The sequence below is a fragment of the Gymnoscopelus microlampas genome (genome assembly GCF_963454915.1).
Source record: "Gymnoscopelus microlampas genome assembly, chromosome: 2".
In the NCBI taxonomy this organism is placed as follows: Eukaryota; Metazoa; Chordata; class Actinopteri; order Myctophiformes; family Myctophidae; genus Gymnoscopelus; species Gymnoscopelus microlampas.
Genome location: NC_139939.1, coordinates 26,491,977 through 26,519,630, shown reverse-complemented (window position 1 = coordinate 26,519,630; position 27,654 = coordinate 26,491,977). Strand labels below are relative to the sequence as shown.

General features: G+C 39.6%; 1 protein-coding gene across 4 annotated transcripts; it reads left to right on the top strand.

The window, feature by feature from the left end:
- The first annotated feature begins 1,513 nt into the window (after nt 1-1,513).
- On the top strand, nt 1,514-27,558 carry acsl1a (acyl-CoA synthetase long chain family member 1a). Of its 4 annotated transcripts, none has more exons than XM_084072980.1 (21): nt 1,514-1,589; nt 10,383-10,589; nt 17,249-17,363; nt 17,687-17,751; nt 18,979-19,080; nt 19,595-19,694; nt 19,836-20,011; nt 20,210-20,242; nt 21,001-21,052; nt 21,337-21,410; nt 22,097-22,174; nt 22,589-22,723; nt 23,322-23,456; nt 24,058-24,153; nt 24,255-24,327; nt 24,511-24,599; nt 24,995-25,111; nt 25,253-25,396; nt 26,577-26,678; nt 26,766-26,837; nt 26,977-27,558. In XM_084072980.1, exons 2-21 carry the CDS (start codon nt 10,395-10,397, stop codon nt 27,115-27,117), a joined length of 2,094 nt encoding a protein of 697 aa, XP_083929106.1. In that variant the 5' UTR covers nt 1,514-1,589; nt 10,383-10,394; the 3' UTR covers nt 27,118-27,558. The 4 variants fall into 4 exon arrangements, with proteins under 4 accessions (XP_083929106.1, XP_083929109.1, XP_083929107.1 ...); XM_084072983.1 differs by lacking the exon at nt 22,097-22,174 and adding an exon at nt 21,938-22,015; XM_084072981.1 differs by lacking the exon at nt 1,514-1,589 and adding an exon at nt 7,784-7,898.
- Nucleotides 27,559-27,654: the final 96 nt, after the last annotated feature.

Sequence of the window (27,654 nt, the reverse complement as noted above, 5' to 3'; positions counted from 1 at the left end):
AAGATTGTAATTCTAAACATAATTTGAAAGGTTATCTCTAGCCTAGGCTGCTGCAAAACGACTGAGCATGCAGAAAGTGTCTAGATGTCTTTTATCTAGCCTAAACAGTATCATTTCATGTGATTGTGGCTCTATGGTATAGGCGCCACACTTTTGCACTTTTTCAACTTAAAGCGGTAGTATCATGTAACTTTTTGTAGTGAATAAAATGTTATTTAGTTCAATCAGTATGGTAGAGTACATTAATACAATATAACGTATACAATTGGGGACGGGTGGATGTATTTGGTCTCCCAGCTCCTCTACTGAGTTGTGTCCTATCCTATGTTTAGGTTCACAGCCTTTGACACAATCCTCTTTCTGGTTTGACACGAGGTTTGACCTGAAGGTCAAAATAGCTATTTCTCCCCAGAGCAAACAGGCAGGCTATATTAGCTCAGTGGTAAAATGTCAGTACTTGAGTAGGAGACCCAGGTTCAAAGACAGAAAACGTACATAGAGCAGCTTTTAGTCTAACTAATACATAACCCTATCTATAGATAGAGCTGTCAGAGGCATATCAAGGCCTACTTGGAACTGAACTTAAACTTAATATAGATGCTTATAGCCTACCTTTCTTAAGATTTGTGAAAGGGGGTCCTTAACCTTTTTCTTTTTCTTTTTTTTTTTACATTAAAACTATATTTTTGTTTTATTTTAATTATATTTATTTATTTGAACTTTATTTTCATTTGGGGCTGGGGGCTATAATGATTATGTTATGTAAGACAGTGTTGGCACATTAAACGTGTGACGTGAAAAAAAACAAAAACATTAATGTGGCCTACTTGACACCAGATGGCACTGGCTAACCATAATGATTGACTAATGGCACAAGTCTGCTGTGTGACTCAGAGGCTCTCAGGCTGGAACCATTCATATTTTTGTGCAAAGGGGGGCGTTAAGCTTTTGGACATAAAAAGTCTGGGCATTAGAAAAAAGGTGGTCATAGTTATTTATTTATTTATTTATTTTCAGCATGAAAATCATGGGCTTATTATGTGTGTCTACATGCTCAACTCAACTAACATTGCAAGTTTCCCTTTATCTTATCATTACTGCCCCGTAATTATTTTATAAGTAGCTATGCTGTAATTAAAATGGTTATTTCATAATAAGCCCCTCCTAATATCCTCATTCAAAATATTTTTTCCCCAGACTTATTGTTTTGTTAAGTAGGGCCTACATTAATATTCCCCGTGAATTAGAATGTATTAACAATAAAGCAATCATTTTATAAGTAGCCTACCCTGGCCTAATTACAAAATAATTACACCATAATTAGCTGACAGTAAACCGTTACCAAGCACTCTTAGTGCGTTAATTCTATGGGTTAATCGGGTTATTCGAAAAATAAATAAATAAACCTACATTGATGGCCACAACATATTGACCAATGACAACCAGGCTCTCAAAGGCAACAGGAAAACACACTTGAGACGCTCCCTGATTGGCCAAGCATTCTACAAACGGAATACAATGCAGCCTGACGCTCTCCAGCCCCTTAAAGATTGTGTGGCTCCAGCCCTCGGAACTGCTTCGCATCACAGGTTTGTTTGTTGGTCATTTTTGCCATTTCACAGGTCTAATTGTTGTGCTCTCACTTTTCCAAGTAGTCTACACGTTTGTGTGGATCAGTAGGCCTGTTACAAATGTGCAGTGATTCGTGCTATATTGCGCTCTACATTGATCGGGGTTTCTGACGTTGTTGACAGTCAGTACTACTCCGTACCCTATGCTCAAGCCATGATGTAGAAATCAGACTTTTCCTTCAGTCGCATTTCTCTATGTAGGCTACGATAATGTCACTGCATTAACCGCTAACCTAAACACTGGAAGTAACATGAAGTTGATGCGGCGTGAATCAACACGTAGGCCTATTATCAGTGGTGGAAAAAGTACTCAAATGTTTTACTTAAGTAAAAGTATCAATAATACTGCAATGTAGAAATACTCTGTTACAAGTGAGAGCCCGGAATTCAAAATTTACTTGAGTAAAAGTACAAAAGTATTGGTATCAAAATGTACTTAAAGTAAAAGTACTCATTTTGCAGAATGTCCCGTTTCACAAGTTTTCAAATGTATACAAATCCTTTTAAAATAGCCCAATGCAACGCTTATAGGTAGGCTAATTGCATATGGCCGAAATGGGTTGAAGTGGTTATGTGTGTTTTGTAATAATAATCAAAAAGTAACTTAAGTTTTCATATAACTGTAGTGGAGTAAAAGTACAATATTTGCCTCTGATATGTAGTAGATTAGAGATTAAAGTACTGAAAATTGGAAATACTCCAGTAAAGTAAAACATACCCCAAAACTGTACAGTACTTGAGTACATGTACTTCGTTACTTAGTTTCCACTACTGTCATTTACTAACAAACCCGCCAGTTGCGCACAAAGTTTCTGTTTAATGCCAGGAGGTGGAAGACATGGCAGAGTTTAGTGTGACATTCTGCTTTGTTTGTTTAGAACAGTGGTTCTCAAACTTTTTCATGTCAAGGACCCCCAAATTGACACTTATTAGCCCGTGGACCCCATTTGAAAAGATAAGCCAGAGACTCCCCATAAGAGAAGATTTGTACGGCTCTAGCAGTGATTCTCAACCCAGTTTGACATGCATTAGGCTACGGACCCCCATTTAATGGCATTTTTATCCCTGGGACCCCAATTTATATTGTAAAATCAATGTTAATTTAACTCTGAGAGTGTACAAATGGTACCAAATGGACCTGTTGGGGTCCATTTGGTACCATTTGTACACTCTCAGAGTTATAGACCCACAAGGTCCATTTGGTTCCTATCCATCATTTAGCTGGGGACCCCCTGGAACCCCCGGCCTCAAGTACCCCTGGGGGTCCCCGGACCCCACTTTGAGAACCAATGGTTGCGCTGGAACTGGAAGCGTGCTACTGCTACCACTTGGTATGCGTGTAATAGGCGACGGTTGATGCCATTTAACTCAATATTGCAACGAATTAAAGGAAACAATACAAGCATTGACGAATCGATGCATGTCGCGAAGGCGCCCATCTCTAATAAACTTAAAGGATGACTGTTTTTTACTTTGGTCCTCTCACTTGTTGCTATTTCGTAACATAGCCAGCCTAAATTTGATGTACAAGTTAATGTTAGTTTGTATAAAGTATGCCATGCCGCCATGTTTTCCGTTCTATTTTGGATTAAGTTTAAACTTCCAATGTACAGAAACAAAACACTAGATTAGACGGAAGGGTGGCGACCGATATATTTTATAACTCTATGGTCGCGACCAAAGGCATGCTATAGGTTACGAGGCAGTACGAGGAGACACCACGTCATGTCTGTACGTGGCGTCTATGGGATTAAGAAAGTTGCCAGCTATAAAAACACCCCAACAGAAGATGGATCGAAGTGTTGAATAATGTGCTTATTTGACCTGTGTGATTGAAACATACGTGATTGGTTTTGGCACTGGATCTCCTTCTGAGTATTATGTTTTTGTTTTTTTAAATAAACGGATTATATAAAGTTGAATATTGTTGGTGAGGTTCAAGCAGGAAGTGTGTTGATGTTTAAACATGCAGTAGCTATAGGTCTATAGGTGGTACTAGGTATAGGGTGGTAGATGGTGCAAAAGTAGGTCAGACAGTTGTGGAGCAGCACGTTTTATGGCAAAGATCCCATGACAGGAATCTGTGGAATGTAGCTTGAGTGTAAGTTTTTGTTTGCCCCTCTTAAAAAAAACACACATCATTTTAGGTTTTGAGTTATACCTAAACTATGTCTTTATTTTTGTTGACTTGAGATCACCGTCTGTTTTATTCCCCCCTACAAACATGTTGTTCAGACCCACAACAGCTACAGTACATAGGTTTGTTCTTGTTTTTACTGGTTGCAGTGATTGAAAGCATCTCTATGACATTGACATACCTTAATCGTAGATGCGTGAAGAATAGAATGTCCCTTTCAGTGTGGCTTCCCAAGTGTACCTACACATTATACTCCATGGTCCAGTTGAAATTTGAGCTATGTAATTTTTTCCTGCTTCTCAAAATCTATTGTGTACATCATTACAATAGCTTTTGTTCTTTCTATACAGTAGCATACTGTAGGCTCTATTCTTTATCCAGCTTATCTCTCTTTTTCGTGGGGGTCATGTATTGCACAATGGAGCTCTAATCTATGTTAAACTCCATGAAAAACAAAAACTACTTAATATGTGTGATGATAATATTAATTGGCATGTATACCCTATATGATATGATTTTTACAGTTGCCAGATAATCCAGTAATGGCTTTCATCAGGTGGAACTCTTCTAAGTAATACTAGACAGTTGTCCAGTCAAGAACAACATGGGCTTCATCATTACTTTCGGCTGTCTGTCATGATGTTGTGACGCTGCAGCCAGCCTATGTGTGTGTCTTGGGGTTACTACCGGACGAAAGCCTCAGGCCAGCGCAAGTAAGCCTGCCATTATTTACACAACACTTCCCACTCAACTGTGGCTTTGACCTGCCTGCCACTGTGAAACAGGAAGTTGGCTCGCGTGTGTAAGATTAGGAAATGAAAAGTATTTGGTTGTAGTATTGATATATTTTACTGTTGAATGTTTTCATTTCCTGGTGGTTGCCAGCTACTAATTCAGTGCCTATTTTGTAATTAAACGAATGACAGTGTCGCTCTTTGAAAATAACAGGTTTTTAAGAGAAAATTTTCATGTTTGTAGTTTTGCATGAGTGCAAGTAAAAGTGTGTGTTATCAAACCTTGCTCCTATCTGCTTTGGTAAACTACTGATATTGGTCTCATCAAAGAAAGATTCATGACACTCACCACCTGAAAAGGCAAAATTCACATTCACATTTTCTACAAAATGTATTTGCAAATAATCCTGTGGTTTTAAATTTATTTGGACATCAATAGGAAAACCTTTATTTGAGGCTACTGCCTCAATGTTATACTCTTAAGTGTGTGCCGTTTACACTGGACAGATTGGAGGATGTTTCTCACTCATCTCAATGCCTACATTTTGCAGTGGTATATAAATGGCATGGCACTAGTGGTATATAAATGACACCAGTGGTCAATATGCATAAGTGTCATTCTTGAGGTCATTTCAACACTTACACTGTGTGCAGCAGTTGATGAATGACCTTTGCTCCATTTCAGAGATCCCACACTCCACCCCTCCCCATACATGACTCAGTCTGCACTCATGTCATGTGACCAACAGTGCAGGTCTCACGTCTGTGTTTGGACACAGAATCTTGCCACCCAAGGTCATCCTTTGTGTCCAAAGCAAGGATGGAATTGGGGGTGGGGTGGAAAGAGTTGTGCATTGAGCCCAATTTATACTTTGCCGTACAACCAAAATAGCCAATTTTCATCTGGTGAGAGACATGGACAAAGAATGAATGAGCGATTATTCTAATTTTGGTAAATGTATTTGGTGAATGTATAGGGCTACACATTGTTACACAGACTAATATTGACCTACCCTTCTTCTTAGAGCATGCTGTGCTATTTGTAAGACTGTTGAATTATCAATGAGATATTGACTATTGACCAACCACAGCAGAACTCTCAACAGGATCTTGTTAGATCTGCATCTGCTGATTGATTTATATAGTATCTGGATGTCGCTTCAACAGATTCTTTGTAAACCAAAGGTTATTCCCAGTTCCACATTAGACCAAATAAGAACTTAATCAATGTTTCAATGCTGTTAATTGCTCTTTGTTTTTAGACCATAACATTTTAGCATGACATGTGGGTCCATGTCATAGACTTACTTAGAGTTACTTTTTTTATTTACTCTTTTAATCTATATTATTTTACTCTGAATTGATGCTGCCAGTAACAGTTTGCATAACCCTTTCCATCGTATAGAAAATAAAGTTGCTATTTTTGGGATATTTATGGGAATGTGTTCTTAATTGTGTATGACAATACAGTAAGCATGATATGCAATTTAGGGCCTGAACTGGACTTTGAGAAAGAGTTGATGAGATTATGATGGGTAATTTAGTTGGTGGATTCGCTGATCCTGGGAGAGGTTGGGATTAAGTTAAGTATGTTTAAGGACCCTAGTGCTAATCCCCCATTCGGCAGGCAGTAATAACAAGCTTCAGTGGATCAGAAGGCTTTTAAATTGACTCTCAACACCCTAGTTGACAATCTCTATAATCTCAGGAACAGGGCAACAGGCCCTACTTAACTCAGATGTACAGTATCTGATTTTCTGTCCTCTAAAAAATTCTTTGCAAGTCTCCTTAGCCAGTAACGACTGTAAGCACATTTCTTGTTAACAATTTAAATAGTATGCTGTAGTTTACACAGTATAATATGGGTGGATGATTTACAAGCCTTGTTATAGATAACATAATTGTTTTATGATTGCATTTAGGGCATCATTTATCAGCTACAGTCTGCCACTCATTTAAGTGTCTGATTTGGTAACTTCCTCTCTTGGGATCGTGGTGACTGACTGTTGAGCAAAGTGTGCTTCCATCCTTAACTGCTGGCTGATCTGTATTCTTGATGTTCTGCTTTGTGTCTAACAGATCAGCTTGGTTTCTCCCTTTCTCCCATCCTCCCCCCCTTTCCACAGTCTTGTGTTTGCTGTCGAGTGGGGTGACTGGCAGGCTAGCACTGCCATTGGCTTGTCACCCTCCCAGGCCAAGTATGGAGAGTGGTGGTGGTGTTGGGGGAGGGCTGTGAGGGTTACCTTTCGCCTCAAACCACTCACACTGCTGACCATGTGACACCCATGGCATGTCCCCACTCTTGGCCAGCTGACAGAAACACATGAGCATGCACACTCTCTCTCTCACACACACACACACACACACACACACACACACACACACACACACACACACACACACACACACACACACACACACACACACACACACACACACACACACACACACACACACAAGTGTATATATTGCATCAAATCAGGTTTTGGGCTGGTTCAGAGGTGGTTGCACTCGATATTGGCCTTAATATTAGTTACTTCAAGAATGAATGCCTCTTCTATATTTGGTGGATATGGATATTACTGGTGGATATATTCCAAATGTTATTGATAAAGTTGCCTCAGACATTTTATGGCTACATTTGCGTAGCAGCATCACAAGGAGTGTTGATATCAGTTTATTATTTGGGAAAATACCATTTATTTTGTTATCACTCAACTATGAACCAGCTTTATTTTGTATCATGGACTTCCTGGTGTCTGCACAGTTGGCAAAGAAGCTCTCAGTAGCTCTCTTTTTTACATGCATAAAGAGAGTAGAAACATTGGCATGGAAGCAGAATGGAAGGGTAGAGGCATCAGCAAATGCTGCATTTCTTAATTCCACTAGATAAAGGAGCATTAGAAAAAGGCTAGAAACTCTTGGCTGCACAAGAATGGCACAGATTGTGCACAGTGTGATGAGGGCATTGGTAATTAAATCAATGTGATTGCCAGTTTTAGTCCATGTACATCGGTAGTAGTACATATTACTTTCCTCTGTGAACTTGAAAGGATCGTGACATATAGGTTATATGATTTATCTTGTTACTTAATACCCAGATCAGTCAATTCATTGATGTCTTCTGGGTTTGAATTACATTGTGGGGTTGAATGAACATACTCTCTGAATTGTGCTCCAGTGACTGGCTTAGTGTTGCTGTCTAATGCACCTGTATTTCTGTTTGGAAGGGGGTGTGTTCTGCTATTCATAGTTGTGAGAAAATCAGAGGTCTATTAGAGGTTAGTTCGAGACCCTTCTATTACCAACTGCTGCTACACAGAGCCTTAAAGACACCTATTCTTCTTTCCCTTAGGCTAGATTTCTTATTCTCATCTACTGTACTGTGTTGTTGTTGTAAGTATATTTTGATTCACTTCTAAATGTGCCTGCATATTGCATAATATACAGTAGTAGGACCTACTTCGTATTAAGAATCAATATTCAAGTTGCATTGCTTTATGCTTTTCGTCTTATACTGTAACAGACTGGAACGCTCATCAGTGTTGAGTGTTGACACTTGAAGCTTGTATTGTGAAACATTTACACAGGTTTGGCCTGAGTGATATGGTGACATGATAACCTATTTATTTACTTTTTTATTTGACTTTAAACCAAAACTATTTCCAACATTTCTCATTGATATAATCTCACTGTTTTGGACGGTTTCATATTTGCATATCTTTTCATAAAATCAGCGCCAGTTTAGAAATGTTTACCATTTGCCAATTGTTCTACAGTATTTGGTTGTAGTTGGCGCGAAGCCCATCTGCCGTAGTCTTGGTGATAATAATAGAAGTGGGTCGTTGTTTGTAGTTGTGCACTACTGTTACCTTTCACACTTGAGTTCAAATGAGGTGACCCTATAATTCTGCAATTTTACACACATACACAAGTGTGTGTGTGTGTGTGTGTGTGTGTGTGTGTGTGTGTGTGTGTGTGTGTGTGTGTGTGTGTGTGTGTGTGTGTGTGTGTGTGTGCGCGACAGAGAAAACCTGTGCAGGTTTTATGGTTACATGAAGTTTCCACATAATTGAACATTCCTTCATGGGCACTGCAGGATTGGAATGAGGACCTAAGGCAGGGGTTTTATAACATAGCCTTGTATGTTATAAGATATAGACCTTCTCCAGGCATCTGAAGAGGGTCAATAGACCGTTTCGGTCAATTGACCGAAACGTTGCCTAAATAAAGTTGTCCTTATTGTCCAAGTGTAGACGGTGTGCGGGTTATTTTATTGTATTAGACGTCTGATCCCTGTCCACCCACCCGTCTCTGAGCTTATCAGGTGTGCATAATAATAATAATGGATTTTATTTATGATGCACTTTACATTTGGGAAAATCTCAAAGTGCTACAATAAGCAAATGCATAAAAAAGAATCATCACACCACTAAAAACATCTAAGAAACTGAAACAAAACATTTACAACACGAGGGCATAAAGCCTAGAGCTAAAACCAGTGTAGCAAAAACAATGCTTTGTTATTAAGGCAGGTCTTTAGTCTCTCTTAAGAGTCAACCGACTGTGGTCCTCTCATGTGGGCAGGGAGGGCGTTCCACAGTTGGGGGGCGGCTGAGCAGAAGGCCCGGTCGCCCATGGTACTACGTGGGTTGGTCTTGGGGGCTTTGAGGAGGTTAGTGTTTGAAGAGCGGAGATTGTGAGTCGAGGGTTGTGGGGAGACTAATTCCTTGAGGTAGGAAGGAGTGTTGCCGTGGATGCAAGACCTTGCTTTTTCCAGTATTGTCAAATCTAACACATACACAGTAAATCCTCTGCGTTACAGTGCAAGTGAAAGGACTACTTCACCCATTTTCAACCTGTCTTCATATAACTGGTCCTCACTAATGTTCAATATGGAACCATTTTTGTATAGTTGGCCTGTGTCTCAGAGGAGGGCTGTGGGCAGTTCACAAACCTGCCTGCCACATCATCGATGATGAATCTAAGCTAATAGAAACCGCAGGCTTTCTATCCCTGGAAAGTTGGCATGCTATAATAGAAGCCATTGTTCTCTCATTAAAAGAAAATAAAAAGTTTGAAATCTTGTTTGAAATTAACCAACCCACCTACTGATTATGTCACTGGTAGCTGGGTTTGTGAACTGCCAACAGCTCTCCTCTGAGACACATACCAAGTAGGCAAAAATGATAACCTATTGAAAATGTGTGAGGACCAGTTATATGAAGACGGGTTGAAATGGGTGAAGTCCTCCTTTAAAATAAGTTATGGTAAATCCTGTAAACCTTTACACGATGTACACTACTCACTGACTTTGGAGTAGAACGGAACCCTGAGGCTGCCATATGCACCGTAAAAACAGGAGATTCCAGTGAGCTCATTTTCAAAGCATTCCAAGCAGGAAGTCTCACTTCCCTGAATCCCCACAAAAGACAGATGTGGCTTTGGTTCCTGGTGTCCTGATAGTGCCATGGAGACTTCTGTCTGGAACTTCTTTCCTTCCCTTGTCAGATTTCAACTGCAGAGCGGTTGAATAGCACGACACTATTGTCTGTTTTTTTTTAAGAAGAAATAGAAATGAAATGTATGATCAACATGACGGCACTAGACACAGTTCTTGTAGTAGCTTTGGTTCTTAGAAATTGTGCTCTGTAATTGAAACATCATATCTGGCCTGTTGTATGTCAAAATGTTCAAGGACAGCCAGTGCGGATCCAAATGGGTGACATTGTGTGATGGAACACATTTCTGTCACTGCCATGCCTCTTGACTTTCTATGCAGCAAGGCTGCAGCTGTGGAAATTGTGGCGAAAAAACTGTGCAGCTGATGACGGCTTTTACCTTAAACGGCCCCTCATCTTCTCCTCCCTCTTCCAACAGCACAGAGAAGCCATGCAGGCTCAGGAAGTCCTGAGGCAGCTGCGGATTCCCGAGCTGGACGACTTTCGGAATTATGTGCGGAACTTGCCCACCAATGCCCTAATGGGCATGGGAGCCTTCGCTGCCATCACCACCTACTGGTACGCCACCCGGCCCAAAGCCCTCAAACCACCTTGTGACCTCGCGATGCAGTCTGTGGAAGTGCAGGTAAGATGTTCTCTTCTGTTGCACCTACAACAGTCACATGCTACGTTCGTGTACGATCCTGTTGCCACACCTTTTGAAACTAAAGCAATGTTTAAACATACATGTATTCTTTTTTTTATTGAAAATGATGAAACAGTTGTTGGTTGCTGGCTTGTTGTTGATTCTGTCTTGTGTTTTTCTTAAATATATGTCTTGTACGTAATTTTGTCAAAAATTAATTTAAAAAATATATTGAAAGAGAGAAACATGTTTTTGGTAAAAAAAACATGTTTCCTGGTGTGTGTATTCGCTAGTTGTTTGTCTTTAGCAGTTGGTAACACTATTGCAATATGTCTTACATTTTTAGTGAAGTTATGAGTCTCATATTTACTTAATATTTAGGCTAAATGTAAAAATGTGGTAAACTTGATCCACCATTTCTCCATTCCTGGTATCTTATACTGTATTCTCTCTGTGTGTAGGAGTATACATGTGTGAGTACTTATGTGTTTACGTCTAAAAGCACTTGAGCGCCAGAGCACATTCCTTTCAGCCATCATGGTTTTAAACACAGTAACTAGCCTACTCAAAAACTATGAACAAGTATACCTACTGGCACCTAGTAATGGAATCTGTGAAACAGAACTTTAACTTAGCAGTTCATTCTATGCTTTGTTCACTCTATTTTCGTAACATCTGTTTTAGTAAAATTCAAGTAATGTGCTGTTCAAACAACCGCACCGCTCGCATGCCAAGACTTGTCTAGTCTGTGAAATGTGCATTGCCTCCTGCTGGCCTCTGTTGTTTTCCTGAGAACAGCAGTGCTACCGTTACATTGCTCACATTGTGTTTTAAAGTTTTATAAGTAAGTAAAATGTTGAAAATCATCAGAAAGTACAACTCAAATCTGCACATGCTTAAGAAGAGAACACGTCATACTTTCTTCTGTGCATTGAAGAAAGCATGATCTGCTGAAACGTCTGCTCTTTTAAAGTTTTGTTCATAAATTTGTGTTGTCTTTTTCTTGACATTGTATTCTGAACTATTTCAACTTTCTTGGTAGAGAAAATAAATACTGCTCTGTGTGTATCAAGGAGAACTGGTCAAGGACAGTTAAGCCCCTTGCACACAGTCAGTTTTATTAACACAATCCCCCCCCAAGCTCACAACGTGTGGAGGACCTCAAGGTGCGACACATTGTGAGCTTGTAGATCAGCTATTTGTTACTTCTGGGTGACACTGTTGGCAAAGTAGGGCATTGATTTCCAAAATATGGAGATACAAGGTTTCTGTCCGACCGCAACAATAAAGCACATAGAAGCAATGAGCTGGCCCCGAATATGATAAGAGTCTCTTATCAGCAGTCAAATGACCAGAGTATAGCCTACTGATAATACAGAGGTCGTGTTAGGTCATATTGTAGACTTAGGCTTAGTTACACTATGAACATGTTTTGTGTATTTCTTTTAATTGGACTCGACTCTTTTTTTTTTTACTGGTTAAAGGACTTATTTGATACTTCAAAGGGCAAATCAATGCATTTTATTATTTTAGAGTAGTTCCATGTGTGTTTTTTTTTTTTTTTTGCTAATAGTATACTGCCACAATCCCTGCATAAAACATCCCATACTATATTTTGTTTGTTACTGTAGCTCTTTAAGTGTGTTACATATTGTAGATCTTGATATCCAGCAAAACTCTGCACCTCTGTAATGGGATTTTTAATAACCTGACTCTCAAAGAGGTGGGGTTTTCCACCACAAGCAGGACATACTGTAAGTAAGCAAAATAGCCACCATGTGCTCATGGTCCTATTGCGTGAATAGATAGTTGGTACAAATGGTTGAGGAGCACAGTTGAAACCACCCTGCCCTGAGGCGGCTGTTTTGGTAATGAGTGAGCATGCAGGTCACAGAGACTTTCCATTTGCGTTGTCTGTGTCTAGTTGTGACAGTCCAGCTTATTTACAGTCAGAGGGATTACCAACAGTCATGGAAAAGACCTTCAGGTGCTGTTAATTAATTGGCACAGGTAGCAAACAGAACAACATAAAGTCTTCCTACGCAGTGCAAAACGGAAACAGATGTGCCTCTGAGACCATGATTGAGACATCTTAAGCCTCATGTTTTGCTAATCCTTAATTAGAATCAACAGTAATTAAAGGACACAAGTTACAAGAAATGTAGTACTACCATAAATCATATTACATGTTACATACAGTACATTTTCTTTTGAAAAAAAGGTAAAAGCATATGAAAAATATAAAATCATACCAGAGAAATATATCTCCACACTATCCAAAATGTGCTGAAACAAACACAACTACAAAGCAATTGCATGTTACAGTGACAAATATAACCTGCGGATGCACAAGTAGGCATATAACCAACCTCTCATGGAGAAGACAACCCATTCCTTCTGCTGTAAAATCTACTGGCCCAAGCTGTTCACAGTTCAACCCTTTGGGTCTGGCATTTTGTTTTAAAATACAAAATTACTATCCTTTTTTTGTCAGGGCTGGTATGGCCGACTCAAACATTATGTTCATTCCGACATACTAATGCTACATCTACACGAGGTCATTTTTGTATTGCATTTTCAAACACATACCTTTTGCTACATTGGCACCTATCGTGCACACTAATCAAGCATTTCTGCCCCCATAAAATGGAGACATTTGAAAACACTGCTGACCCTGTTTTGTTTTTAAAATGTCATCACTGTACTTAAACCTTTTGAAAATGGATGACGCAGGCAGTCAAGTTCGTTGACTATCAGTGGTTAACTCAACGTGTATAACTAATTACAGACATTACTGACCTTGTTGTCTATGATAGAAGCTGTTGTGTACAAGCATTTCATAATGCTACTACTGCCTACATGCACAGGAGGAACGCTATTGGACTACATCTGCATGTGGTAGGAGCAACAACAAAAATGAGGGCACCCGTGGATGTAGCCTACTTACATTCATGAATGACTTGGTTGTTACAGACAGTCTGTAACAGAGTACCAGTTCTGCTCACTTTTGCCCCCCTGAACAGCCGTATTACTTATAATTATGTACCACCACAATCTAGGTACTCATGTTGGAAGCCATGTGCAATTGGACATGTCGTTGCCCCAGCACACATAGGATAGGATTTCATCTTAAAGTGTAGGCTACTTAAGAACGTTTCCACGAACATAATGACATTCATCGTGTATCATCTGAATGTGTTATTTGGTATGAGGAAAATGTATGTGTGTTTGAAAACGAGGGAACTGGATTGTTGACATGGCATGTTGTGTCTTGTCCTTAAGTCACACTCCTCATGCTTGCTGGATGTTTAAAACTATTATTTTGGTGTTGGGTTGTTGGCTGAACATGTGCTCCGTCATAGACCGCACCATAGGTGAATGCTTGGACATTGCAGGCGTAAACCTCCTTCACACACACAAGAAAGTATAAAATGCAAATAATATACATAACACTGTACACTCCTGTTAATTCCTAGACCTGAAATCATCAGTAGCCATATTATGTTGCCCGTCATGTGTCTTTCAGCACAGATGAACTCACAGACAAATCTACTGTGACCACAGAAAGGGGAACCATTCTTTGAATGTATAAGCACTGTGTGTGACTACAAGTACTGTTTCATGGATGGTGTCAAATGGCTGTCAAATGTGATATGCTCGGTATGCGCATGCCCAGTGTGCGCATGCCCAGTGTATGTGAATGGTCACGTGACATCCGTTTTCAGGCTTGGAGTTAAGGCTGGGAGATGCGACTGAATATCAATATCATGATTATTTAAAAACTTTGCCTTGATTAGAATTTGTGTTTTTAAATTCACTGTTTTTGTCACTGTTTCTGTACGCCATCGTTGTTCAACAAAGTATATTACAGGGTTAAGTGGCCAATTTGACTAGTTTTATTTAGTTGATTATAAAAAAAATCTTTTAAGATTTTTTTCATGTTGATACTGTATGCAAGACATGACAGATATATTCGTTTTAAAAACTTGCTTTTCGATTTCTCAATTACCCTACATGAGCAAGATTAAGTCAGTGATTGGATTATGGACGGAGATGACTCCAGACAAGGTGCTTACACTAAAGTGTGGACAGAGACAGTTTTCCTCTTAGTGTAGATTCTCATAGGTAGGCAAATTTATATGAAGCATTTCCAGTAGTCTCTTCTTATAAACTTTTTAGGGTGTTAATTTTGTAAGGTAAGTATCCAAAAAGCTTCTCTTTATAGAAGTGCTCCCACCTCTCTTAAACCAGTTAAGCCCTACATACTTTCTCATACATCAAATAGTGAAAATAGCCGACCAACAAGCTCACAATGTGTCGCGCCTCAATGAATGAGTTGTGAGCTTGTAGATTGGCTATTTTTGCACATTTGGTTATAATGACATGCCCAAAATGGGGACTCCTGGTTGAAAGTGGTTAAAGGCTGTACAGTTTCTACCCCCTCAAACCTCAAGAAACATGTCATGACCTACAGTATATAGTATAACACATTGTTTATGAGCATGCCAAATTATAATTTTGTTTATTTCACAAAATGTAAATTATATTTAGAAATTACCAATATTTCTACCACTAATAAAAGTTTTATGGAGGACATTCTAAGTTGATTCTGAATGCCTCCGATTGACCTACCATACCTGTGAATATGAAGAAAGAAAGCCCAAAACATTGTCACTAAAATGAAACCACAAATGGGAAAAAGGGTTGTTGTGATACACAAACAAGTCCTCCAATTTATTCATGAATACGTTGGTGTAATTAGGAGAGCAAGGACTGCCCATACTCACACGTGACGTGTAAGTAGTAAAGAGTTTTCAAACTTAAAGTAATTTCATGATTTAGATAAAATGAGTAATTTCAAGGAGGAGTCTCTGGTCTCGTATGACAATGGGCAAAGGCCTTCTTCGTGAGGAATATTGGTGTATAAGCCAGTGACATCCATAGCGCATAATATGTCGGTGTCTAAGAGCAAAATGGCTGCCGTGTGCACATGGTTCTATTGCATGAATAGACTGTTGGTAAAAAGGGTTGAGGAGCACAGTTGAAACCACCCTGCCCTGAGGCGGCTCTATGTTATAATGAGTGAGCATGCAGGTCACAGTGCCTCTGGCTCTCCATTTGTGTCGTCTGGTTTGTAACAGTCCTGCCAGGTTTATTGAGCTTTTGTATGATGCTGAACCTGACTGATTTTAAAGCTGCAATCAGAACTTTTTATTTATAATTTAGTCCCCACTCGTTCAGGGTATTTTATGTGACTGTACATTTGCACATACATGAAATTTGTCCTCTGCATCCTTTACCCATCCTAACTATTGGGAGCAGCAGGCACTTCCTGCGCCAGGGGAGCAGTTAGGGGTTAAGTAGTCTCTCAAGCCAGTCAACACAATCTTTGAATACTACAGAGGGTACAGTATGTACTGTAACTCCACCTCACAAAAGTTGCGACAGGAAATTATAATTTGGGTTTCCAGTAGGTACTGTATTATGTACACGACTGCAAAGGTGAAACGGAGGTGGGGGAAGGTGGGACGTCTGCTTTATTTTCTTCTCATCTGTAGAAAATAACAGACTGCTAGGCTGTTGGGAGGAAGCATTAGAAAATTGTGTGAGCTGACGGTCTGTCTCCAGAGACAAGGGGTTAAGTGTCTTGCTCAGGGACACTTCTACACATAATGTAGACTGGGCGGTGAACCAGCAACTTCTGATTCCCCCGACTCCTATGTTAATACACTATGTTAATACAATATGACTACTATGTTAATACAATATGACTAACACAATGGGGTGGTTGAGGAGGTGGTCTCGCTGCTCTTCTATTGAGAAATGTAGACCCTGTGTTCGGGTAGGAAACCTGCTATACTTGTTGACAAGAGGTATTGCCTGAAGCTCAAAGCGCAATATCTCCTCTGCCCAAGCTTCGCTGTAGAAATGTTAGCCCTTGTGCGGTAGGCCCGTGTTTGAATCCCGGGTAGGATGTAAATCTTACAGATTGCAACTTTAAAATCTGATGTGAAGAGTCTAGACAGTGAACTTAGCATTTTGGTTCATAAGAGGTTCAATAGGTTTAAAAAATAACAGAAGACTCTGCAAGAGTTAGACTTGCTGTATATTCTCTAGGTGGTTCATCATAACTGATGATGATGCATACTGTAACTTGACAGGACCGGGTGCACACTTCTCATATTTTCCACAACAGAAAACCTGAGCTCAGGTTAAAGGGATAGGGTGTCTCCTACCGGAACCGCTGTCTACCGGTCTGCTGGTCATCAAATTATTGACTTCGGAATGCGACGAAAACTAAAACATATCCATGAATTCAAGTCTCCATGGGGTGACTAATCGATAGGAAAAAAAAGTAGGGTGAACTATCCCTTTAAGGATATGGCTCTGTACTTTTTTAAAAGTGGACATTCATGTTTCACTTTTGACTGTTGCATGATCTACCGTTAGCAAGGCTGAAGGTGGGATGATGCATACAGCAACATTTCAAATGTATTATTCACCTGTGCATGGAATGTTAATGGGGATAACATGCACTGTAAAGGAAAACATGAAATCCATATCTGTGCAGAAAGGGTCTGGAATGTTTAACGTGTTTTTGAAGACTTATTTTAAGCAAGTAAGTAGTAGTAATTTTTAACAATTTATTTTCCTCGCAGGGTGAAGGATATGCGCGAAGGTCCCTTTTGAATGACAGCGACAAACCCATGGTTTACTACTATAGTGATGCACAGACCATGTATGAGGTCTTTCTACGAGGGATACGGGTGTCAAGTAAGAACTGTTCTCTCAGCAAGATCGTATCCACTAAATGAATATGTTATGAAAATATATATATATTAATTCATTATTAAGTTAAGTTAACTTTCAGCCTGGTGTCCCTACTTTGGCCATGTCATTATAGGCCAAATGTTTTTTAAATGTTTAAAGCAAAAATAGCAGATCTACAAACTCCCAAGCTCTTGCACCGGGACGAAATGTGAGCTAGTAGATTGTTCGCTATTTGTCATACAATGAAGTATAAAGGGCTTACAGTAAGTGGTTAATAATGTTATAACTTTGTGATAATTCATTTAGTGCAAATCTTTGCTTCACAGACAATGGACCTTGCCTAGGATCAAGAAAACCCAACCAGCCTTATGAGTGGTTATCATACAGAGAGGTGAGATACTCTATGGGATTGTTGCCATGGGAAACGGGTATCTAAGACTTGAATATGTCTTAATGGGTTAAATAGTGAAAATAGCAGATCTACATGTTCAGAAGGGGTTGTGATGCGACACGCTCTGAGCTATTTTGACTATTTTTACACGCTACCATTGTACATCCAAGTATAATACAGGACTTGAATGGTTAATCAGTCTAATTGATTTAGTCGATTATAAAAATAAATCTATTCAAATATTTGAGTGTGTACAACAGTATATAAGAAAAACTAATATATGCAGTGTATATAGCAGGGGTCTTCAACGTTTTCAGGCCAAGGAGTGGACCCCCTAGCTGAGAGAGAGATGAAGCAGAGACCCCCTCCATAGGCCTACTGTATAAAATTGTGTTTCAGATAAACCTTTGCTGCTCTTTTTTTCCCTCTACACCTATAACTCTTTACCAAAAATAGCCGATCTACAAGCTCACAACGCCTCGCAGCGCGAGGCGTTGTGAGCTTGTAGATCTGCTATTTTTGGCTAAAGTTCTCCTCAGAAAAGGGATGCTTGGGTTCAAGTGGTTAAGGTAAAAAAAATAATCATATCACACAAAGATTTGGCGGACCCCCTGTTGTAACTCTGAGGACCCCCTAGGGGTCCCGGACCCCCTGTTGAAGACCCCTGGTATAGAGCACCGAAGTCTGACGTAATTTACACATCCTAGGTTTGTCTACCTGGTTCGCGGTTTTCCACCCCCAGTCTGAATCCCCATAGACTTATTTAATATCGCATCAAATAAGAACTGTGTTCCAAAAATAAACAAATGACCCTGGCGGTTTTACTCTTATGGATATGAAGCATCAACTGACGGTGAGAAAACATAAAATGTTACATCCACCGAATTAGTTACATTTTCGCCAGAAACAGACTGTATCAAATATAAGTGACTCACTATCATAAACTATACAGAACCAACTCCCTGACAATATGGCAGAGACAGTTTGTTTATTTTTGGACCACAATTCTTATATGAGACGATTCTAAGATGACCCAATGTTATTCTCCATAGCGAAATTACTTTACAAACCTGGGGATGAACGAGTGACGCCAGGACTTCTGTACTCTATAAAAATTAGATTCTCGATTGTTCGGTTATGTCAGTATTCGTTTTGATATTTTTGGTTAATTAACCCAACCCTACCATACATGTTGGAACATTAAGTTATTTGATCTCTTTTGTCAAGGTGGCCGACAGAGCAGAGAATGTCGGATCTGCTCTACTGCACAGAGGCCACTCTAAGGCAGGAGACAAACATATTGGCATTTTTGGCCAGAATAGGCCAGAGGTAAGATTACTACAAATAATAGGAGCTTTGTTGAATTTTTACTTTCAATTCTCCTCCTTTCCTAAACTCTTGCTTTTCTTATTTCTGGGGGCCACTTGCATCAGCTGAAAAATGTATTGGGTCAAATGTAACAAAGTCAAATGGGAAAAGACAAACTTTTAGGAATATTTATTTGTTACTGTACAGCTGGAACAACATCCTGAACTACAAATGTTCCCTAAAGCTTGTGACCGTTAAGCCTCTTAATGAAACATGAACCTTCTTTGGTGTCGGGTATATTCTGGAATGTTGATATGGTCAAGTCCTGCATTCATAGCTCTTCAATTCCTGCAAAATTGTTATTGATATGTCATAACTGCAACTCATTGTTCCATTTCACTGGATATATTGGTCAAGCTGTTAACTTTTAAAGTGTGGAGATGCTGATATATTTTTGTGTGTAGTCACAAGAGTGTATATCTTACATTGATACTTAATGTACACAACTGTGACTGCTCCATGTTGTCTTTTTCAGTGGACCATTTCAGAGCTGGCCTGTTACACATACTCCCTTGTGGCAGTTCCACTGTATGACACACTAGGCACAGAAGCCATTGGCTATATTCTTGAGAAAGGTACGTTTAGAGGGTACCTTGAAATCTTCTTTGCAAAGCACCACACCGTCTAGAGTCTGATCACATATTACCCTGTTTTCTGTTATTGTTGAGCTTTTGTTTTGATCAAGATCAATTCAACGTGCGTCCTTCCTTTTCCAGCTAACATCTCCACTGTGATCTGTGATGTACCAGAGAAGGCTAGGCTCATTTTTGACTGCGTCAGTGAGAAGCAGCACACAATAAAAGCCATTGTCCTCATGGAGGCCTTTGACAGTGAACTGGTGACTCAGGGGAAGAAATGTGGCATTGAGGTTCTTAGCCTGAGCGCGTTTGAGGTGAGAGCAACAAGACGTTTACTAATTTGACTTAGTTGCTACTATTTATTCATTTGTTTTGTTGCATGTATTCATTGTTTTTTATTTCTCATGTCACAAATATCTTAACATAAAAGTAAATATCTTAACGTAAAAGATGTTGGACTGAGTCATATTTGTCAAAAGGTTTTATTGTATGGTAAATGTTTGTCTTCACAGGCGATTGGTGAAGCCAACCACCAGAATCCAGCGGTACGTTGGACTGACACACACACTGTACAACCTAAACTCCCGCACACTGTTTTCAAATGCAAAAAAATATTTTTAACAGGAAATGCAATTAAAAAAAATAGTGTTTCCCATCAAAAAAAACTTTTTTGCATTTGAAGACACACTGCGGGTGTTTTTTCTTCTGCTAATCGGCCCTTGGTCTCTTAAGCCCAGTCCACACCAATGATTCGCAATGCAATAAGCAACTGCAACCACTTGCAAACAGAATCCCAAAACTGCACTGACCTGCAACGGGTCAATTCAGACGGCTGCAACTGGTTGCAAGTTGCAATGAGTGGCGTAGTAAATTCTTCGGTGTGGACTGGGCACCTGTCTCCTTATAGGTGTGCAAGTCTTGCTCTTTTTTTATTTGAACATTATTTAAGATACTTTACTTAAACAGTATTTAACACACTTTACTTGTATTTAACACATTTTACTTGAACAGTATTTAACATACTTTACTTAAACGGTATTTAACAGAAGTAAAGAAATGAGAACATCAGCTCAAATCCATTTAAGGTGAAGCAATCATATTTTAACTTTGAGTATCAATTTTTATGTGATCTACTGTACGTCTCATAGGAAGATAGTATGTTATGGTTTAAATTGACTTGCACTAGACTTCAGCACTTGTTAAATGGATTAGTAAAGTGCTTAAATGAATTGCTGTACTACTGTATGTTGTTGGTATGGGTTAAATCGTTTAATTCTCTGATTTGTTTGATATCTGGTTGTAGCCCCCTATACCAGAAGACATTGCATTAATCTGCTTTACCAGTGGAACCACAGGTACGGAGATTATATTTACATACAATATAGTAACTTATCCACTTAAACCCTATATACAGTACTTTGTTGACTGGGGACTCTCAGGGGTCTATCTTTGGCCCCCTCATTTTCTCCCTCTAGAGCAATGTCTTTGTCAAATCTACACTCACAACGCATCGCATTGCAATGTGCTATGAGCTTGTAGATCTACAATTTCCACCAATGTTATGTTATGACATATAATTATAAGTAGTAGTCAGTTAATTAATATTATCAATACGATTTAACTACTGTTTTCTTCACAGGAAACCCAAAGGGTGCAATACTTACCCATGGAAATGTCATCTCCAACACTGCAGCTTTCATTAGAATAACAGAGGTAAACAAAGACATGAGATAAACTGTCTGACACTACCATCTCATTTTGGAATTGGATCAATGATCTTATCAAAAGTATATAAAGCTTTTTATCTTTAGTCATATGAATGATGTTAGTACATTTACACTATTCAGAATCTTACCTTGGATTTCAGATTCTGTACTCGGACCGAATACACTTTTCAAATGCCTAACCACTTAAAGCCCTATATAATTTGTTGTACGATTAATATAGAAAATAGCTGATCTACAAGCCGCGACGCATTGTGAGCTTGTAGGTGAGCCATTTCTGATATTTTTGAAAATCTTTGACAACTTTTGTTTTGACAATATAATGACCTTTTGGGCATGTCATAAGTTGTCAAAGATTTTCTTTAATTATTATTATTAGTATTATTACATTGCTAAATGCATGCTGAGACAAATAAACCAATTGTACTTCATCCATGTCAGTAGTTAGTGGTCATTTTCCTATATCTTTTCTTCTCTGTTCCTACTCTCCATTTGTCTTACTTGTGTGTGATCCAGGGCGTTCTCGAGCCCAGTAATACAGATGTACTGATCTCCTTCCTTCCATTGGCCCATATGTTTGAGAGGGTTGTAGAGGTATGCCTTGCTTGACCTGTTTGTGTGTGTGTGTGTGTGTGTGTGTGTGTGTGTGTGCATGTGTTTTTGTGTGTCCCACAGGTGCACTGCATGCTGGACGTACATGATATTCATATGTCATATCTCCCTCTAGCACACATGTTTGAGCGGGTTGTGGAGGTATGTTATTTATTTTGCTGATTTGCCCTGAAATATCAAGGGGATGATGTGTGTGTTTACATGCAAACTCAAAATGTTTACATGGTGGCTAGTATGGCATGTTCTTCCATAAACATACAACTGTTTTCAGCTTGGAGGTACTGTACTACAGACACTTTAGTTTGGTCTATGGTCCCACATTCTATTGTGTTATAAACCTATGGAATAAAATACATTATCAGATGTACAGATCTATTGTTAATATTTGTGATGAAGATTGTGTGTCACTAACATAACTGAACATTTTCAGGCTCAGCAGTGGCAGTGCACATTTAAAACTAATTTAAAACACACATAGATTCTTTGCAGAACAGTGCCCTCTTGTGGCCAGACAATTCTGCACTCCCATTTAACATTGTTTACCATTTAAATCAGGGTGTCATCCTGATCCATGGTGGAAGAATTGGCTACTTCCAGGGGGACATCCGTCTGCTGATGGACGATTTAAAGGCCCTGCAGCCAACAGTTTTCCCTGTTGTCCCTCGTCTTCTCAACCGCATGTTTGATAAGGTCAGACAAAAATCCTTATCAGCAATACAAAGTAAAATACTCTGTTAATTTATCTCGAATATAAACAAATGGCTCGGGTGGCGCAGTGGTAAAAGTCCCTGCCCACCACCACAGAGGTTGAGGGTTTGAATCCACCGTGGTGCATCCGGCTTTGTCGAGCGTCTACACGGAACACAATTGGCCCGTGTTCAGGGGAGGGAAGCCGGGCGGGGAGGGTGATAATGGTCATTGCACGTACTTCTACGGGCTGGGGTGGCACCTGTCAGCGGGGAGTGTTGGGCGGGAGGAGTAGGACGAAGGCTCTACGTCCTCCTGCTCCTCACTGGCAGGTGAGTCAGTAGGATACAACAGCAGTGACACAGAAATGTGTGTGGGGAGAAATCAATTGGCATAACGACTTGGGGAGAAAAAGTGGTAAAAAATAATTGGCTACTCTAAATAAAAATACAAAAATGTAAACATATGGACCTGTGAGGGTCACTCTCGGAGGTCAGATGGATAAATTAACACAGGGTTGTGCTGTGTACGATTCAATTTAACCGTTACACTAACGACGATTCCTGCAAGCCTAAAATGGGAGCTGTTGTCTTCCTTCCAGATATTTGGTCAGGCCAACACGCCGCTCAAGCGATGGTTGCTAGACTTTGCCACCCGGAGGAAGGAAGCGGAGCTTAGAAGTGGCATAGTCAGAAAGGACAGCATGTGGGATAAACTCATCTTTCAAAAAGTTCAGGTAAAAGTCACATTTTTACCACCTCAAGGTCCATAAAAGCATTCTGTTATTATTCTTTAAATGTATCACAAGTGTCACATTCCCCATTTACAGTATGTGATTGAAAGCATACATCTAGTGTGTTAGCTCCTCCATGTCACAACAAGAATTTTCTCCTGAAAAAAATATTTTGACACGAGAAGCTGTTGTGTTCTGTGGAGTATTCTAAAGATATCTTATTTGTATTCGGCTGCGGACCCCCCCCATCTCAAAATATGTTGTTCCAGGGACCCCCAGAAGCAAAGATTTGAGTTAAAAATGTTCGCTTTAAAATAATATGTAAATTCAAAGATTTGCGCAAATTGTGTGCGCTATGAGCTTGTATATCTGCTATTTTTGAATAGCCAAAGTATCAAATCTAAAATGCCACAGATGCTTTCCCGGTTTTATGGGGCAATGTTCACGTCCACTTGGAGCCGAAAGTTGCTTTAAAAAAATGTACCTTCACACAGTTTGAGGTATGATAAATGAGAACAAGTGTCTCGATTAGTGAAATTGAAATTCCTGATTTTTAGATCTTAAGATTATCTTACATTGTTCTTGGTTTGGTTGCTCTTATCAGGCTAGCCTGGGTGGCCGTGTGAGGCTCATGATCACAGGAGCTGCCCCAGTGTCCCCAACCGTTCTGACTTTCCTACGGGCTGCCCTCGGCTGTCAGGTTAGCATGTCTGCCTGTTCCTCTTTTGTTGTCACTCCTTTTCATAGTTGACTGTGATTGTGTCTAAATGTAACTTCCTAACATGTCCTTCTTCATCCCAGTTTTATGAAGGATATGGCCAGACTGAATGTACAGCAGGATGCTCCATGTCAATGCCTGGGGACTGGACAGCAGGTAATTACATCAATATTGTCACATCACAGTTGCAAGTTTGGAGATATTACTGCAGATGAGCACAATTACACAGTATGTGCACTGGTGGAAAACTCAAATGGCCGTTTCTGGTGGTGTTGCTTAATCAAGTTGTGTTAATTGATGCCATATTGACTTGACTTTCATATTTTTTGTATTTTTCAGGTCATGTTGGGCCTCCTCTACCCTGCAATTCTGTCAAGCTAGTGGATGTGGCTGAAATGAACTACCTAGCAGCCAATGGGGAGGGAGAGGTGAGGATGGGTGGTTTGGTTAGCCATCAAATAAATTAATATGGGAAGTCGCTTATCACAAGACAAGCACACTTTCTCATACTCGCTCTCACCCTTGTACAACAATGAACATTCAGAGAGAGGGTCAGGGCCACAAAAGGAGGTCGATTTATTGAAATCACAAATGAAAATCAAACAGAAAAACGAATAACAAAAACAGGGAGGGGTTAGAAATAATAGAGCTTTAGCCAGATTGAAATGGCATCAAAGGTGATATTATGATATAAGAAATCACCCCTCTTAACGTTTTACTTGTTTAGATTACAGCTAAACTGGCATGCTGCTTCTTCAGCAGGTCATGTACTGTACGTATTGTATGTCATTTTCTTCTGATATATTATATTTTTCCTTGCTAGGTGTGTGTTAAAGGACCAAACGTATTCCAAGGGTACCTACAAGACCCAGAGAAAACTGCTGAGGCGATTGACCAGGATGGCTGGCTGCACACAGGAGACATTGGGAAGTGGCTACCTGTAAGCATCTCTGATTGCAGAGGAGACTGGATTGTCGTATTTCCTCGAACCTGACAAATATATGGTTCAAATTGGTTTTGTATTATTTGACATTGCTTGCATGTAGTATGGTAAGCCCTTATTATTTCAATTATTTTTCAGAATGGCACATTGAAGATCATTGATAGAAAGAAGCACATTTTTAAGCTGGCCCAAGGAGAATACATTGCCCCTGAGAAAATTGAAAATATCTACAATCGTAGTGATCCAGTGGCTCAAGTGTTTGTCCACGGTGACAGCTTGCAGGTGAGTAATTTTGTAATCTGAATATTATATATATTTTATTTTGGCCTTGCAAACATTAAGAAGTTATCAAGGTTCAAGGTTCAAGTTTATTAGTGTCCCCGAGGGGCAAATTGGTTTGCAGCATATAGCATCAGTACAGTACAACAACATTAAAACAGACAGTAAAAAACAGAACAGTAAAACATCTATAGCCGGTACATAGAGTTCACATTAGGTCATAAAGAGCAAAGTGTAAGGTGCTATTCAGTGCAGTGTACATGGCCATTGAAAAAGAATACGTGGACAACAAGGAGACTGCTAGGTGCACGTAATAACTAAAGGCTATCTCCTCCTTGGCTTCTCCATGACCGAGTTCAGACTGCCGATAGAAATGGGAATAAAGGACAGTTTGTGCCTGTTTGTTGTGGCACTGGGGGTCCGCAAGCGACGGCCCGAAGGAAGGAGTTTGTACTCAGTGTTAAGTGGGTGAGCAGTATCTGAACGAATCGACTTGGCTTTTTTGAGCACTTGTCTGTTAAAGAGAAGTCCAAGGCTGTTCATATTTGTACCAGTTACCTTGGAGGCAACTTTCACAATTCTGCCAAGGGAATTCTTGTCCTTGACACAGAGATTACTGTACCAACAGATAATGGCAAAGGAAATGACACATTCTATGTAGGCACTGTAAAACAGTTTCATCGGAGTTTTGTCGATATTGAACTTAGCCAATTTTCTCAGACAGTATAGGCGTTGCTGGCCTTTTTTATACATCATGATTGTCCGTGTTGAGGTCAAATTTCAGTTTATCATCGATTATTGTGCCCAGATATTTGTAATTTTTTACAATATCTACTGTCTCTCCGTTAGCCAGGCTCTTCCTGGGAGATTGTAGGGACAGTCTAAAGTCAATGCAAAGCTCCTTAGTTTTTGAGACATTCAGCTGTAAGAAAGCATTGTCACACCATGACAGGAAATCATCGAGCACTTGCCCATGGCCATTTTCTTCATTGCCAAGCAGGCTGACAATGACCGAGTCGTCAGCGTACTTGTCTATGAATGAATTATGGAAATGGCTAAGGTAGTCGTTGGTATATAGAATGTATAGAAAATCAGATATAGATACAGCCACATATACTGTATATAGTTTGGCTACTAATACATTTGGAGATTGTAATATAGTGTATATTGTCACTGTTTTAAGGCATGCCTGGTGGGCATAGTGGTACCTGATCCTGACTTTTTACCTGGTTGGGCCAAGAAAAGAGGGATTGAGGGATCCTACTCTGAACTCTGCAAAAACAAGGTTATATTTATCATCATTACCGATCCAAATGCACTTGGTAAGCATTGTTACATATTTTCATCTGACTGTTTGCCATGACTATTTTAGGATGTAAAGCAGGCCATTATGGAGGACATTCAGATGTTGGGGAAAGAAGGGGGACTTAAGTCTTTTGAACAGGTAATTATCGTGTATTTACTAACTTACTCACTTATGCAATATGACAATGTATTTACATCATGCCGTCTTTGTAGTCCTTGACAATCTCTCTGCTCTAATTAAACATTGTGTATCATCTGTGTGTTCATCTTCTCTGCAGGTGAGGGACATTGTACTGCAAACAGAGATGTTTTCTGTGCAGAATGGTCTGCTGACCCCCACCCTGAAGGCCAAGAGGAATGAGATTCGCAGCCACTTTAGAGAGCAGATTGATGCTCTCTATGCCAAGATTAAGATGTGAGTCCTGATGATGGATTAGGGAATGATGACAATCATTTAGAACCTAAATCCTGAATCAGATATTCCTTATCCACCAGTTAGTAACCGGATAATGTCTCACAACTTGGAATCACAGGTTAACCTGCTTTATCCCTGTCTCGTTTTCTTTGGGGAACAATATCCTCCATGTCCCTTGCAGCAAATGGCTTGTCAAATATGAGTATGTCCCAGTCTCCAGAAACATGTTAATACCATTAGTAACTCTTCTTGGAAGAAGAGGTATAGCAAACAAGGAGAAATGTGCCTCATTGATGCCTTAACTGCAGTCTGACTATAGTACATGGAACGTCGCCTGGTCAGAAAGTGCCAGTCAATTTCCCCTTTTTAAAATGAGCCTTTTTTGTTTTTACGCTTTGCTTTTTGTTTAGAATTACAAAACTGCCACAAACTAACTTTTTTTCCCCCAACAAATACAAACATTGGCTATTTATATACCATTTTATTTAATATTTTGGATTTCTATTTAAGTTTATATTTAATGTCATCATTGAACCTGTAA

Bases quoted from the DNA above. Each gene is read 5' to 3' on its own strand.
- acsl1a (XM_084072980.1), top strand. From the start codon at position 10,395: ATGCAGGCTCAGGAAGTCCTGAGGCAGCTGCGGATTCCCGAGCTGGAC. The intron at 10,590-17,248 runs GTAAGATGTTCT...TTTTCCTCGCAG, and splicing joins TGCAGTCTGTGGAAGTGCAG to GGTGAAGGATATGCGCGAAG. The intron at 24,328-24,510 runs GTAATTACATCA...TGTATTTTTCAG, and splicing joins GCCTGGGGACTGGACAGCAG to GTCATGTTGGGCCTCCTCTA.